Below are 14,899 nucleotides of genomic sequence, written 5' to 3'. Positions count from 1 at the left end.
GAACACATGTGTAAATTACAGTATGATTTATTAATACAAAACGACAAAAGCCAAATGAGTGGAATTAAGTCCAGGCTCCCAAAAATCGGATACAAATTGTCAAACATATGGACAATTAACCTGCCTGTGAAGTTACATTTAGTCCTCATGACAAATACACACAAATGCGCTGCGGGGAAAACATGCTGCCGTTTGAACAAGAATAAAAACACTGTAACTTGACACTGGCAGGCTGAACGAGAGCGTGCCGTCACCATCCACGGTTTGTTGGGGTGCTGCCATGGTAACCAAACCACATTGGCAACATGTCCGGGGGAGCGACGCTCCAGGTAATAACTGTCTGTCCCTGTGTCACGCGCGCTTATTCGACATAATTACTAGCTAGTTAACTACAGCATGTTTGTTCTTACCCTCCCTCAGGAAGACGAAGCTGGTTTCCTCCAGTGGGAAGCGGCGCCACAACAACAAGTCCACTCGCTGCTGGCGAGCACCAGGGACGGACTGCAGCTGTGAGTAGCGTTGACCTCAAAGCCCCAAAAGCAAACTACTTAAGGCTGAATTATACTTCTGCAACTCCAACTCTGGCTGGCCACGCAGTCTGATTGACGGACTCGTTTTGATTTTTAGTTCCCCTGCGTTTTTCATACTCCTGAACAGCAGGTGGCGCAACGACCGTTTAAGAGTCAACATGCACACCGACGTTCACAGACATCTCCCTCCAGTCATTCACCTCCATCTGCGTGTCCTTATACTCCGTCAAAAGGGTTATAGAAATGCTCATATTTGTGGACCTCTTCAGCCAAACGTTCTTCAACATTGTTCGTGTTTCTGCTATGGCTTATAAAAGGATGTGGTTAGCGGACCTTACGGCAGCGTGGCTTCGACAGATAGTCAGAAATTTTGGGTGATGCAGGCAAGCATGCAAAATGGCCGATTTTACCACGCATGGTCGGCCATGCGTGTCTTGCGTGCTTGCCTCTCTGTGTAAAACCTGAGTATAAATCAGCCTTTAAACTAAACTGGGCAAACAATGAGACAAAATGGCAGCCATGTTCCATGTCTTCTAAAATTGGACAACATTTTTAAAGGAATACCTTCAATGATATCAAAATGTAGCTAGTAAGCTAACTAACTAGCTAGCTAATGAGTATTGGTGGTTACCAGCTAACCCTAGTAGTTAAAACCGTCTGCAGTCATGTCTTCCTTCCGTGGATAGTGTAGTATTTGCGTGTGTGTAGTCTGAAGGCTGATTTCGGACACGCAGATGGAGGTGAACTCCTTAAGGGAGATATCGGTGAACGTCGATGTGCAGGTCGACTCTAAACGGCCGTTGCACTACATACTGTTCTGGCGTATGGGAAACGCACGGGAACTAAAAAACCAAAACGAGTCCGTCAATCCAACTGCGTGGCCGTCCGTAGTTGCAGAAGTATATTTCAGCCTACATCCCAAGTCTCTAAATGGCATCCCCGTTTCCCTCACTTGCATCCCTTCCTTGCGTCTGAAGGCTGAATTATACTTTTGCAACTCCAACTGCGACTGGCCACGCAGTTGGATTGACGGACTCGTTTTGATTTTTAGTTCCCCTACATTTTCCATACGCCAGAACAGCAGGTGGCGCAACGACCGTTTAAGAGTCGACCTGCACACCGACGTTCAACGATATATCCCTCCAGGAATTCACCTCCATCTGCGTGTCCTTATACTCCGTCAGACGGGTTTTATAAATGCTCATATTTGTGGACCTCTTAAGCTAAACGTTCTTCAACAAGATCCATTGTTCGTGTTTCTGCTATGGCTTTTAAAAACAGCTATGAAACCGGAAATGCGAGACTCAGAAAGGATGTGGTTAGCGGACCAATCACAGCCTTCCGGGCTGCGTACGGCTTGCGTCGCTTTGACGGATAGTCAGAAATTTGGGGTGACGCACGCAAAATGGCCGATTTGACCATGCAAGGTTGGCCATGCGTGTCTTGCGTCTCTGCGTAAAACCCGAGTATGAAGGGCGAATTATACTCCTGCAACTACAACTGCGGCGGGTCAGGCAGTCGGATTGACGGACTCGTTTTGGTTTATAGTTCCCGCCTTTTCCATACTCCAGAACAGCAGGCGGCAAAACGACCTTTTAGAGTCGACCTGCACACCGACGTTCAGCGATATCTCCTTCCAGGAATTCATATCCATCTGCGTGTCCTTATACTCCGCCAGACGGGTTTTTATAAATGCTCATATTTGCGGACCTCTTCAGCCAAACGTTCTTCAACAGGATCCATTGTTTGTGTTTCTGCTGTGGCTTTTAAAAAAAGCGGTATGCTATGAAACCGTAAATGAGAGACTCAGAAAGGATGTGGTTAGCGGACCAATCACAGCCTTCCGGGCTGCGTACGGCTCGCGTAGCTTTGACGGATAGTCAGAAATTTGGGGTGACGCACGTAAAATGGACGATTTGACCACGCAAGGTCGGCCATGCGTGCTTGCGTCTCTGCGTAAAACCCGAGTATAAAGACTGAATTATACTTCTGGAACTCCAACTACGGCTGGCCAGGCAGTCGGATTGACGGACTCGTTTTGATCTTTAGTTCCCCTGCCTTTTCCATACACAAGAACAGTTGGTGGCACAACGACCGTTGAGAGTCGACATGCACACCGACGTTCACAGGTATCTCCCTCCAGGAATTCACCTCCATCTGCATGTCCTTATACTCCGTCAGACGGGTTTTATAAATGCTGATATTTTTGGACCTCTTCAGCCAAACGTTCTTCAACGGGATCCATTGTTTGTGTTTCTCCTATGGCTTTTAAAAACAGAGATATTATGCTATAAAACCGGAAATGAGAGACTCAGAAAGGATGTGGTTAGCGGACCAATCAAAGCCTTCTGGGATCCGTACGGCTCGCGTAGCTTTGACGGATAGTCAGAAATTTTGGGTGACACAAGCAAGCACGCAAAATGGCCGATTTGACCACGCAAGGTCGGCCATGCGTGTCTTGCGTGCTTGCGTCTCTGCATAAAACCTGAGTATAACTCAGCCTTTAATCAGCCTTAAATCAGCCTTGAGTCTTATTTATTCATTATTTACGTCGATATGTTTTGAAATTCTAATTGTGACATTATAAAATAACCATACATGTTGTAAAACGTGTTTCCTCTCTCTCCAGCTCTCTGATTTTAATTACATACATAATAAAAGTTATTGAGAGAAACAACAGATCAAATCTTTGAAGAAAATAGTTTGTGGCCCTTTTGTTGTTCAGACCTACAATGAATGAACACATATTTTAACCAGACGGTGAATAAGATAACACTCGGAGGAGCGAGAATATATATAACGTTTATTTTGTGATCGTCTTCACTCTGTTATGAAACTCCAGCTATCAGTCCGCTCAGCTGCAGCGTCCAATCAGATAACAGAGGAACAGTGAGGGGGCGTGTCCAGTGTCAAAACACTTCCTGGAAGTCTGCTCTCGGGGCCCCTCGATCATGACTCCGATTTCCCTCCTCGCTCCTCGATTCTCGCTCCTCCGAGCCGAATAAGAGCTTTGGGACGGCCTTCAATATGGCGGCGCAAAACCACTTCCGGTTCAGTCGAGGAGCGAGGAGCGAAGAAACGACAATTTAGAGACTTGAGATGCCCCCTATTATTTTATGATCTGAACTCTGCAGCTGGTAGATGTCATCACAAAGCGACACTTCCTGTGGTATGTTGACAGGAAGTCAACATACTACAGATAGTAAAGTAGATAGCTGAATGCATTATGAATTCACAAACATACAGCCAGTTTCCTTTTTTTTAAAAATTGTATCCATGTTTTTAAAGCATGCATGTTCCTTTTTGAGCAACCTTACCATTTAAAGTATCTCTTTCCATCATTTATTAATTCTGTTTAAAAAAGGTAAATGTTTACAGCACAAAGGTCTAAATAGCGTTTAAGGCCATATAATGCCGGCCAATGTGTCTTATAATGTGTTAAGACACATTGGACCTGGACCAAACAACAAATGAACAACCACCATCACAGACGGACCAATCAGAAAGCACAGTTTCCAGGAATTATAATATAATGGTTATGGAATATAATGCCAGGAATTAAATTCCGATTTAAATTCTAAAATGCTGTCATTGCTTTTCACTTTGTTAGCGTAGAAAAACATCCTTAACACCTACCTACTACTAGAATCATGAATATTTAAAATATCCACCATGTGTTTTATTGGCTTTTAGAAGGCTTCTCATGTTTTTTAAAAGCCACAAATTTACCCCAAAATAAGATTTAAAAAAAACAGAAACAAACTGAGGACAAAATGTCAGTATCCTGAATTGTTGATCTGCCTCAGATGTTTCATTGGCATTTACGTGACTGTTATTTATGCAGATCTGCGTTCTGTTGTCTGCAGTGAAATGACAGAGATTCTGGGCTTCAGGAACCACCTCGTCTGCATGAAGGAAGCTGCCCTGCTGGATTACTATGTCTGTGGCTTCTGGTGGGCTAAAGAGGCCAACTTCACCCCCATGCAAACCTCCTTCATCATGGCTGTACTGCACATACTGCTGAAAAAGATAAGAGGTGGAAGAACACGTAAAAAAATTCACAGAATTATTATTAGGGTCCAAGCAACTGTCCGAAAGGACCCTATTGGTATTGCAAGGATTCTTTTTATTTTCCGTCGACATTTTTATCTTAGAACATTGGGTGCATATTCGTGGTATGTGCCATACTCAAAAAGTCACCAAACTTTGCACGCTTGTCAAGCCTGATATAAAATAGACGTATGATATAGGTGTCATATTTGTGTTAAATAAAGGCTCTAGAGTGCCCCCTAGAAGTCGGACCGGCGACGCCCCTCAGCCAGAATGTACGATTGACTTGAAAAAAATCACACAAGTCCATCTCCACCCGCCCTACAAAAAAGCCTATCAGACCCACAGCATGCAACTGCTTAGAATTTCCTTCATTTTTGAAAAACATAATCTTGCACTTTTGTCCAACACGCTTGGTCCAATTCATAACATCAAGACTGGATTAAAAGCTTTTGATATCTCATGTTTAGGAGATGACGTCCAATTAACCTCTTAGGGGTGTGTCTTGTTTTTTAATACTCATAATAATACAACTATTTAGACAAATGACTCCAAATTTGTTTTATATGTGCACAATGCATCCATTAACACGCAACACATCTTTTGTGTGATTTAAACACAAGGGAGGCGCTACAGTCATTCGGCCAATTTGGGACTGTCATTTCTTTTTACCTTTTATAGCGTTTCTATTTGTACTAACTAGTCCTAGAAAATTTTACGATCGACTTCAATTCTGTTCAAGGGTGATCTCAAGACCCTTATGAGCTTAAATTGTACTCTGTGCGCGTTTTCGGTGAATGTCCTCAACGTGGCGTGGACCACCAAGACACACCCATTTTGCGTGGTTCGCTATGTAAGAGAAAGCTGATGTAACTCCATGCAATCCGCCCAAAACTCCTCTTGCATGATGCCGGTACAGGCCTGAGCACATGTACATAAAGAAAGGAAAGGAAATCAGCCCAATGGCATCATATTTACATGGTATTTACATGACGGGATCTATACTTCACGTAGGGAAACATGATGCATGTGTATGTTCACATTTTCATAGCACCACCTTCTGGCCAAAGTCATTAAACAAGCTCTTATAACTCCACTGGACTTCCTCCAATCTGCCCCAACTTGTCGTGCTTGATTTTTTTTTAATTTTAGAAATCTGTTTTTAAAATGCTGCATCGGCCTGATCTTCTCTTTAGAAAGACTTTTCTTTTCTGTACAGTTAAGGCATTTTAAAGAAAGTAATTGTTACTTTTTTGTCATAGCGCCACCCACTGGCAAAGGTGGGCATACGGGAGTTGAGAATTGGGCATATCAGTGCAATATTTGGAAAGCGCAATTCCCGTGTCAGGCGCTCCATAACAGAAAAAGAATGTCCGACCGGCAGGCAGATGCTCTCGGCCGGACGAGCCCTTCAAATTGAACAATATATTAACTGTAAAGTATACCATGAATATAAATGAATACAAAACACTAAACTACAGATCAAACTTTTTAACTTCAAACTATATATATATATATATATATATATATATATATATATATATATATATATATATATATATATATATATATATATATATATATACCATGTGCAACAGAACTCCACTCAGAAACTGTTGGATTCTACAAACTCTGTCATGTCATGTCTCCCCAGCGGTGTGTTGGTAGCCCCGACTCCTTGAGCCCCTCTGCATGTGTAGTAGGTTGGAAATACTACAGGTTAGTTATATTAAAACAGACCCCCCCAGTTTTGTGTATTCTAACCAGGCTTCTCTTTCATTAGAGTAAGACAGGTGAAATGTGATTGGATAAAAATGCTGTTAAACAGGTCCAAAGAAGCACCCACTAACAGAAACCCTCATGCCGTCTTCAGGATAATCGTGAACCTTTCCCCTCGTCCCATAGAGTGGTTTGCAAGAAATGATCATATGATTGTAAAGGGCTCGGCCTTGACTTGGTCAAAGCTGAAGGCTGAATTATACTTCTGCAACTCCAACTACGGCTGGCCACGCAGTCAGATTGACGGACTCGTTTTGATTTTTAGTTCCCCTGCGTTTTTCATACTCCTGAACAGTAGGTGGCGCAACGACCGTTTAAGAGTCGACCTGCACACCGACATTCACCGATATATCCCTCCAGGAATTCACCTCCATCTGTGTGTCCTTATACTCCGTCAGACGGGTTTTATAAATGCTCATATTTGTGGACCTCTTTAGCGAAACGTTCTTCAACAAGATCCATTGTTCGTGTTTCTGCTATGGCTTTTAAAAACAGCTATGAAACTGGAAATGCAAGACTCAGAAAGGATGTGGTTAGCGGACCAATCACAGCCTTCCGGGCTGCGTACGGCTCGCGTTGCTTTGACGGATAGTCAGAAATTTGGGGTGACGCACGCAAAATGGCCGATTTGACCACTCAAGGTCAGCCATGTGTGTCTTGCGTCCTTGCGTCTCTGCGTAAAACCCGAGTATAAATCAGCCTTAAGGGCGAGCTCCATCTTCTTACGCCAGCTGTGTAAGGAGGGCCCGTTTTGGAACCCCGGACAGTTTGCTTTCGATTACAATTCATGGAGACAATGACAGATGTTAAAAACCTCTTTTGTCTGGCTTTCCTCGTGGCCTAACTGCACTATTGAGCCACGTAATCTACCAAACTGTTTCCTCTAATAGGAAGGGAAGACAAACCGTTTTACACGCAGTGAAACCCAGACGATCTACTTACATTTGTCTGGATCTGCAAACGGGGCGGGACTCCTGCTGGATTGCCTTCCCTTGTCAATGGCCCCGGCCCGGTGATTACCTCTGTGCCTCGACAACCTGGAACTTATCTCCTTCCATTAAACGGGAGTCCCCATTAAGTAGATAACTAGACTCTTATTTCAGAGTATATAAGATTTATTTCAACAATATTTATTACACATACATTAGTTTTACTGCAACTTCCTTTCTTTGGAGGTCAGCCCCTCAAGAGTTGAAAGACAGTCAAAAAGTAAGATATGCTTTTTTTTTAAAATAATTAAAACACCGTGCCCCAAATCTCTTATTCCTTGGGGGTCAGCCCCTCTGTACTAAAAGACTCAGTTCACAGCGTATGAAAGTCTCCATTTGATTGCTCAAATGGAGTAGTTCAATCTCAGGCACAGAGTCCGAGAAGGAACTGGAGAAGTTTGCCGTTATCTCTGTATGTAGGCAGGTACGAGGGGGAATCCACGGTGGGAGTGAGAGTAGACAGCGATTTACTGATCTGTCCTTGGTCACACGCTCAACACGTGTTTTGCAACTGCAAAAAACTTACAGAAAGGGAGTCTGAACAGGTGTCTGTTAGACTGGCGACTTGTACGTAGAGTTGGCAGATGAAACGTGCCGATGTGTCATTATCACAGTAAATTCTTTCTAGTGTATCCCGAACCTCGGTATTATGTCTTTTGTCAAGGCTTTTGTCACTGTTTAAAGCATCTGATTATTTAGTTGAAAATACCTCAATCTATTTTGAAAACATATTTATAATCGTTTAGACAATATGTCTTTCCTTCACATTGGTTGAGTTCAGTAACTTCCATGCAAATGTACTGAAAAGGATAGTCTGGTTCTGGCAAAACATTTTATTTGAGTGAAAAAAATATATTTGAGTGATTAGGAAAGCCGTACGCTGCAACCACCTTCTTCCCCTATACATCCCTCCTGTTTGAGACATGATTCAACCCATGGCTCAAAAGTAAATTGGTCAATATCTTAATTTCAAATAAGGTTGTAAAAGCAACACTGCCATGCTTGAAAGATGTCTCGCAGGTAACATGTAAGCGACCTTGTTTTGCAGGAGCAGGATTGCTGCTGCAGAGATACTTTTAGAGTTAAAGGTATAACACTACCGGTGCAGACAGTTTGCACAGTCACCAAAGCTGCTATTAACTTATCATGTGCCGTCATGTGTTGTCATGAATTAATTTCGACAGAGGTTTTACCAATTTAGCATAATTAGGGACCGAACTTCGGCAGAAATTAGTCATCCCCAAAAATTACATCATTTGTTTTTTTGTTTTAGGTTTTGATGCAGCGCCTGTCCCTCGTTAGTTGTTTGTTCTCTAAATGGCGAAAGACACTTCTGTTTTTCTTTTTGGTTTCTGCATAATAGATTGTGGTAGGTAGGTCTAATTTATGAACATAGTCTGGTAGCTGATTGTAACCTCACTATGACAGTTCAATGAGATTTCTGAATGTAACAGTGAAACAGTAACTGAGTAAATAGGTTTTTCTTCCAACACTTTCCGTAATGTTTTTCTATTTTTAAATCCAGCCGTTATTGTAATTGAAATATTTATTTATAAAATATGTATTTATTATTAAAGTATTTATAATTCATTCAGTTATTTGAAAACTGATTATAAATATTGTTGAGATATTATTTCTTTATTTAATTTGACAGTCAGTTGTTGACTTCAACTGTTGTCTACTTCAATACATATGGGACTAAGTAAGGCTTTACTTTGATGTCACAGACCTTTGCATGAGGACATTTTCTCAAACTGGACCTTGTTGAACCTTAGTTGAATACCGCTGATTTACACACAGGATCAAAATAATAATAATAAGTATTTATGTTGCCAATGCGTAAATGCCTTAGAGTTGCATTCCATTGCCATCGGGAAGCGACTTGAGACATAGTCTAATTGTTTTGAAGTCAATGAATGTTTTGCACTGACTTAGTTATTAGCAATATGATTTTCCTATCCGTGCTATGTTATGACATCACTTCCGTTTTAACTATTTCCGGGTCCAGTACTTCCGGTTAAATGGTGAATGGTTTCAGTAATCCACTTGCATTTACGGGGAAGCATCTTGGAGGCAATGTCGTGAGTGCTGTAATGTAGAAATATGCAATGTGTATATATATATATTTACTACTGTGAAATGGTGAAATGTTATGTTTAAGAATGTATACTGAATGTTTGTATTGTCTTTGTTTGAGGTTTTCACCAGCATGATTCAGGGTAAAGAGTGACAGTAAATGGGTGTGACTACTCTGTCGGCATCGATTGTAGTTTAACTTTAATGAGAAATGTAGCCTATTTCTTCAATAAAGGCTGATGTTCAATTTGTAAATGATGGTCCCATTTAGTGTAAAATACATAAATCATAAAGCAGGGTGTGCTTTAGGGCGGGGTGATTGACAGGTATCTATCACAGCGTTGTTGCGTCTGGGAGTTGTTAATATACTCTTCGAACATCAACCCCTATACAGTGTGTTTTCAGTTCATAGAAGTTAATCTAACATTTTGGTCACCTAAAATTATTTTATTCAGCGTATGGTTGCTTACCAAATATGACAGAGCCCCAGCCGTAATCTGTGTTTTATTGTCATATTCTAGAGAAGCAGATGCCTTTTGTGGAGAACCTGACGGGGTTTGCTGTAGCGCTAGGTGCTGCCAGCCAATGCCTAACATCAGAGAAAGATACCACTCCACTTCTCAACGAAGAAGAAGCCACGGCGCTCATACATTACATCAGAAACAGGTCAAAACAATCCCTAAAATGCTTTTGTATTCCCAAGTAAAATCAAGATGTGGATGTTTTTCAAATTGCATGTTTGACTCCCTTACAGTAAGGTAAGGTTAACAAATGTCTATATAACAAAACAGACACTGTGTGTCTTATTTTGATAATTAATCTGGCATAGCTGACCTTTTGTATTCTTTAGTCTGTTTCAGAAGTACAGACTCTATGAGCTCCTCTTCACCACTTCCAGAGACGAGTTACTGACTGGCACGGAGGTAGGTGTGTGTGCGTGTGTGTGTGTGTGTGTGTGTGTGTGCGCGCTCCTGTCCATACGTCCTATTTTTTAAACGCATCGTTTTCCAGAGGACCATCGAGGTGTTCGGCTGTCAAGGGGCTCTCACTCCATTGGAAGAAGGCATTCCCACTCACCTCTACTCCCAGTGAGTGACTCTGCTCCTGGCACCCAGAGGGATGAACAGGTGGCGCTGCATAAGCAGATGGATGGATGACTGCCGATTCCGTCGGTGTCCACCACAAGGCATCGTCTTTCTGTGCCGTCAGACTGCACATTATCAGTCCACCCGTTTCTTTTGTTTCTCCACCTTACACAGAACCAAGGTTGTTAGATCTTCACATGGATCGATTAATTAATGATGAATTTAGGTTAGTATCAGACTTTGTATGGGTCAGATAGTTTGCAACAACACCACATGAAAGGTGTGCCGTTCATTAGATGAGTCGCCTGTTTATTAAGAAATAATAATAATACAACCCTCTTCTGAATGTATTAATCCCAGATATATTAAACTGTTTACAACGCAGTCTCGGTTTTATACTGATACTTCAATATCACCTACATTAGTAAACAAGACCTTTTTTATAGTTATTATCTGGAAAAATCAGACAAAATAATGCAGGTTCCTTTATCAAATTCAGACTAACTCAACCCAGTTCTGGCCTCGGCGCCACCTGCAGCAGCGTCTCCTCCTCCAGCGAGGAGCAGAGCCTTGTGTCGGTGCTCTGCTGGGAGCCGACAAAAACATCTCTCTGCAGGAGGGAGGATGGCACGGGAGAACCAGGACTGAGGGGGGGCAGACTGTCGGATCCCTGCTGCAGGGAAATAAAAGGTTTCATAAAGCGGCTATACTACTACTTCGGTCCACAGGGAGTACCTCGTAGTAGCTTGAGGCATTAGTTCAATTGGGTTTATGCAACTATATAAAGAAGCTGAAGTGAACTACAAATACGAAAGTAACATCCAAATTCTCAAACAGCTCATAGACCTCCTGATGCTAGTGGAGCTTTAGTCATAACGTATTCTTAGTAAGAGCATAGATGAAGTGATGTCTTTTTGAGATCTAGAGGCAAACATTTTGGGTCCCGAACAACAGAACTACATTCAAACCAAAAGAAATGTGAAAATAGTGTTTATTCCAAACAAAAGCGACAAACTTTTTTTATTTGATGAGTTATATCTTCATACAATTATTAAATGCCATATGTTTATTTAAAAAAGGGATTGGTCATCAAAGCGTCTAATAAAGCAGGAAGAAGTGGTAATAAAGAAAAGCTTGATGACAGAGGGATCCTGATGTGCAAATCAGCACATACACAGTAGCAACTGCCTGCCTATTATTAACTCACAAACCATCGTGTAATGTGAATACACCACATATGATATGATGGTGTGATTTAGTTTTGTGTTATTATGAGATGCTCTCTCTTAATAACTGCGGAATTACTAACCTATCTGCGCAAGGATCTCACAAGCAGTAAACGGGTCAAAAGTGAAGTCAGGTGGCATCAAGTGCAATTCTTTTAGTGTTCATGTTCCTGGTTTTGATATCTCTGCCTCTTTTTTCTTGATCATCTTCTTCACTTGCTTTCCAAGAGTGAGATGGCAAGTCACTGTCAATCTCATGTTGTCTGTCTGTTGAGTCAAGGAGCTAGCTAGTGAGTTAGCTTAGCTTAACTCCTGGCTATGACCGAAGTTCATAAACACACCCACCGACACCTCTAAAGGTCACTGATTAGCACATTTGTTCAGTTTACAAACAAAAATAGACTATGACTGAAACTACTCTATATAAACCAGCATTTTATTAGCACTATCTTTTTTTAAATCTGAAATTTGAATACGATCTAATTTAAGTATAATAACAACTCAAGTAAATTTGATGTTATCTGTCAGACATATAGTAAACCTCACCACAGAGACAGTGAGTGCATATTAATAATGCATTTGAGAATGCTTGAAGGTCAGATGGGTTATAAATGAATAATGCATAATCGTGTATGTTTGCATTCCAATATATTGCTGCCAAGTGTACAGTAAGTGTACAATAAGTGTTCAGCTGAAATTGAGGAAATTGAGGAAAAAATAAACCTTGCTCAACTATTGTAAACGTCACCTCCAATCCTGACCACAAATGGGTCAACAGAGTACACTTCACTCGCCGTGCCTGGCGTTCCAGCTGTAAAAGGTATTATAAATAGAGAGCTCCATTCTTTGACCTGGGTGCTTTCAGCTTTCCATTTCGGCACAATATTTCAGCGAGACATCTGTTTTTAGTTTGTTGCAGATTACCAGTTTGCGTTCATTCTCCCCGTCCTTCAGTATCTCTTGTAATAGTACAACAGAGTAATAGTATTGTCATGTTTTATTTAGAACGCTTTTATCCAGGCAAAACCTCAAGCTGTTGTGAGGGAAGACTGTTAGGGTCCGTGAAAACATTTTCTCTACACCACACATTAGAACAATCGGATGTTGTCTGAACCGCATCAGGACACTGTTAGATGAACACCTTCTACCTTGTCTGGCCTTGGTAGAAGGTGTTCGTTTAGGCTTGTGCCATTGTACCTTGCAGAGCAGTCAAAAACAACACATTGTTTTTTAGGCTTTTTCGGGTGATATGATGGGGAATGTACCATTGTTCCCCAGGAGTTCCGTGTTTGTTTACTTCTTTGACATCGCCGCTCTCAATGACTTCTTTCATAAATGCTTTGTAGTCTCTTATATTTTTCGTCTTCGTAGAACCTCTGTCGTAAATGATTGAGCCTGATTTCAGCAAGTTTTTTGTTATCAGATAGATGTGGTCGTTGCTTGAAGGTCAGAGGCATCTCATAATGACCCTGTTCGTTTTTCCGTATGCTTTCTTTGAGTTTGTCCAGAAAAACAAGATCCTCTTGTGAGACAGTCTTTTCATCTCCATTGGTGTCCTTGTGGTCTGATTCCAGGGCGCTCATCACACCCATCGGTGTGACGATAGGGAGTTCCTTTACAGTGACTGATTTAAAGTGACAGGCTTGATTCCGTTTCATTGAGGAGTTGAGTAGCCTACTGTGCTCCACCCCAAGTCCGTAAGGATGGCATAAGGCTCGTGGTCCTTTCCTGTCAATACCTGTCTGGGTGTGGCGGTTTCATAAGTGGGAATATGATCATAATTCACAGGCATGTAGTCCTTTGTGTATGAAGGTGGGATGTTGATGTGAACACATGAATTGTACCCTCTTACACAGAGTGCAGACACCCTTTCACTCTTCACAATCATGTCATCAATCATGTTCTCTCCCAGCTTTAGTTTTAGTTTTAGATGAGATTATTTTTATGACAAATAATCTCAAAGCAAGAGACTTTTTTTTCTTCGCTGAGGAGGAGGAGATGATCATTGCTTACCTCCTTGTTGATGAATGTGCTGTCACTTTGAGAGTCTTGTAATGCATAGGCAAGCTGTTCCCTGGATGGGTTTTTAGCACAGGACACCTGGACACAGGAACAATCATGGAAGTGCAGCCTGACGCTGAGTGCTGTGGCTGCAATGGTTTTATTTACAGTGTTAGGAGCTGTTTTAGCAATGGATACGGACCTTTTTCTACCATCATGTCTTCTGTAGTTCTCATTGTGAAGACAGGTAGCATGCCTTCCTTTACATGCATCACAGGTGTGGCGGTGATGACATTCCTTTGCAAAGGGACCAGGGCCCTATTCTTCGAACCTGATCAGGATATGTTGGTTCCCGAAGGTGGATCCGCTCTGAAACGGTCTCGTTCATTCTAACCAGACGTCAGTCCTAAGGATAAACGCACGTGCCCGTTCCTCTTCAGAAGGGAGAATAGTGGAGCCCTGAAACCATGATGTTCTGATACTAAAACATGACAAAAAATCTCAAAGGAAGAGACTTTTTTTCTTCGCTGAGGAGCAGGAGATGATCATGATCGCATTTGAGGAAGTCAAGTCCATAATTATGGCAAAGTCTAATTCTGCGTTCACAGTAAACTGTTTTGAATATTCACAACACGTTTGCTGTGAAAGCAGTATGACATCGCCCCCGCTGCGAGACATAAGCATCACAAAATATCAGACAAATTAAATGCGTCAGTTTTGGGAAACTGTATAGGCTAATTTGACATTATATGTATTTAACACATTATATGTATTTAAATGTGCCTGCTGGCAGTAGCATACAAATGAATATAACCTTAATAGGATATATGTACTGTATGCACGTATGTCTCATGTACTATTTATGTGCATATTCATGTATGTGTGTGTAGATTACCATATAACTAAGTTTGGGTATGGGTGAGGAAAAACCATGCACAGAATTCCAGTTTAAATAATTTGAGTCTCTTTTGTCCTTCAGTGAAAAGGTCACGTTGTTTTTTTCTTTTTTGTATGTAATATTCATAATCAGAAATTCAATTAATTAAAGCAGTGAAAATAAATTGTTTGATTCTCTATATTCTTATCATAAGTCCACCTTTATCATGTTCTACAACAATGATATGTATGGTGTACTGATATAGCTGGATAATTTCCAGGATAAG

General features: G+C 41.4%; 1 protein-coding gene across 1 annotated transcript; it reads left to right on the top strand.

Moving 5' to 3' along the window:
* Positions 1–10,893, top strand: LOC137789845 (ciliary-associated calcium-binding coiled-coil protein 1-like). The gene is made up of 6 exons (XM_068583666.1): positions 1–329; positions 421–509; positions 4,397–4,566; positions 9,946–10,090; positions 10,275–10,347; positions 10,436–10,893. Exons 1-6 carry the CDS (start codon positions 306–308, stop codon positions 10,514–10,516), a joined length of 582 nt encoding a protein of 193 aa, XP_068439767.1. The 5' UTR covers positions 1–305; the 3' UTR covers positions 10,517–10,893.
* The last annotated feature ends 4,006 nt before the right edge of the window (positions 10,894–14,899 follow it).

Source organism: Clinocottus analis, unplaced genomic scaffold (assembly GCF_023055335.1).
Source record: "Clinocottus analis isolate CAN_PGR_092001 unplaced genomic scaffold, fCliAna1.0.p SCAF_19, whole genome shotgun sequence".
NCBI classification, from domain to species: domain Eukaryota; kingdom Metazoa; phylum Chordata; class Actinopteri; order Perciformes; family Cottidae; genus Clinocottus; species Clinocottus analis.
Note: the sequence above shows the minus strand (reverse complement) of the source record. Positions and strands in the feature narration are given on the sequence as shown.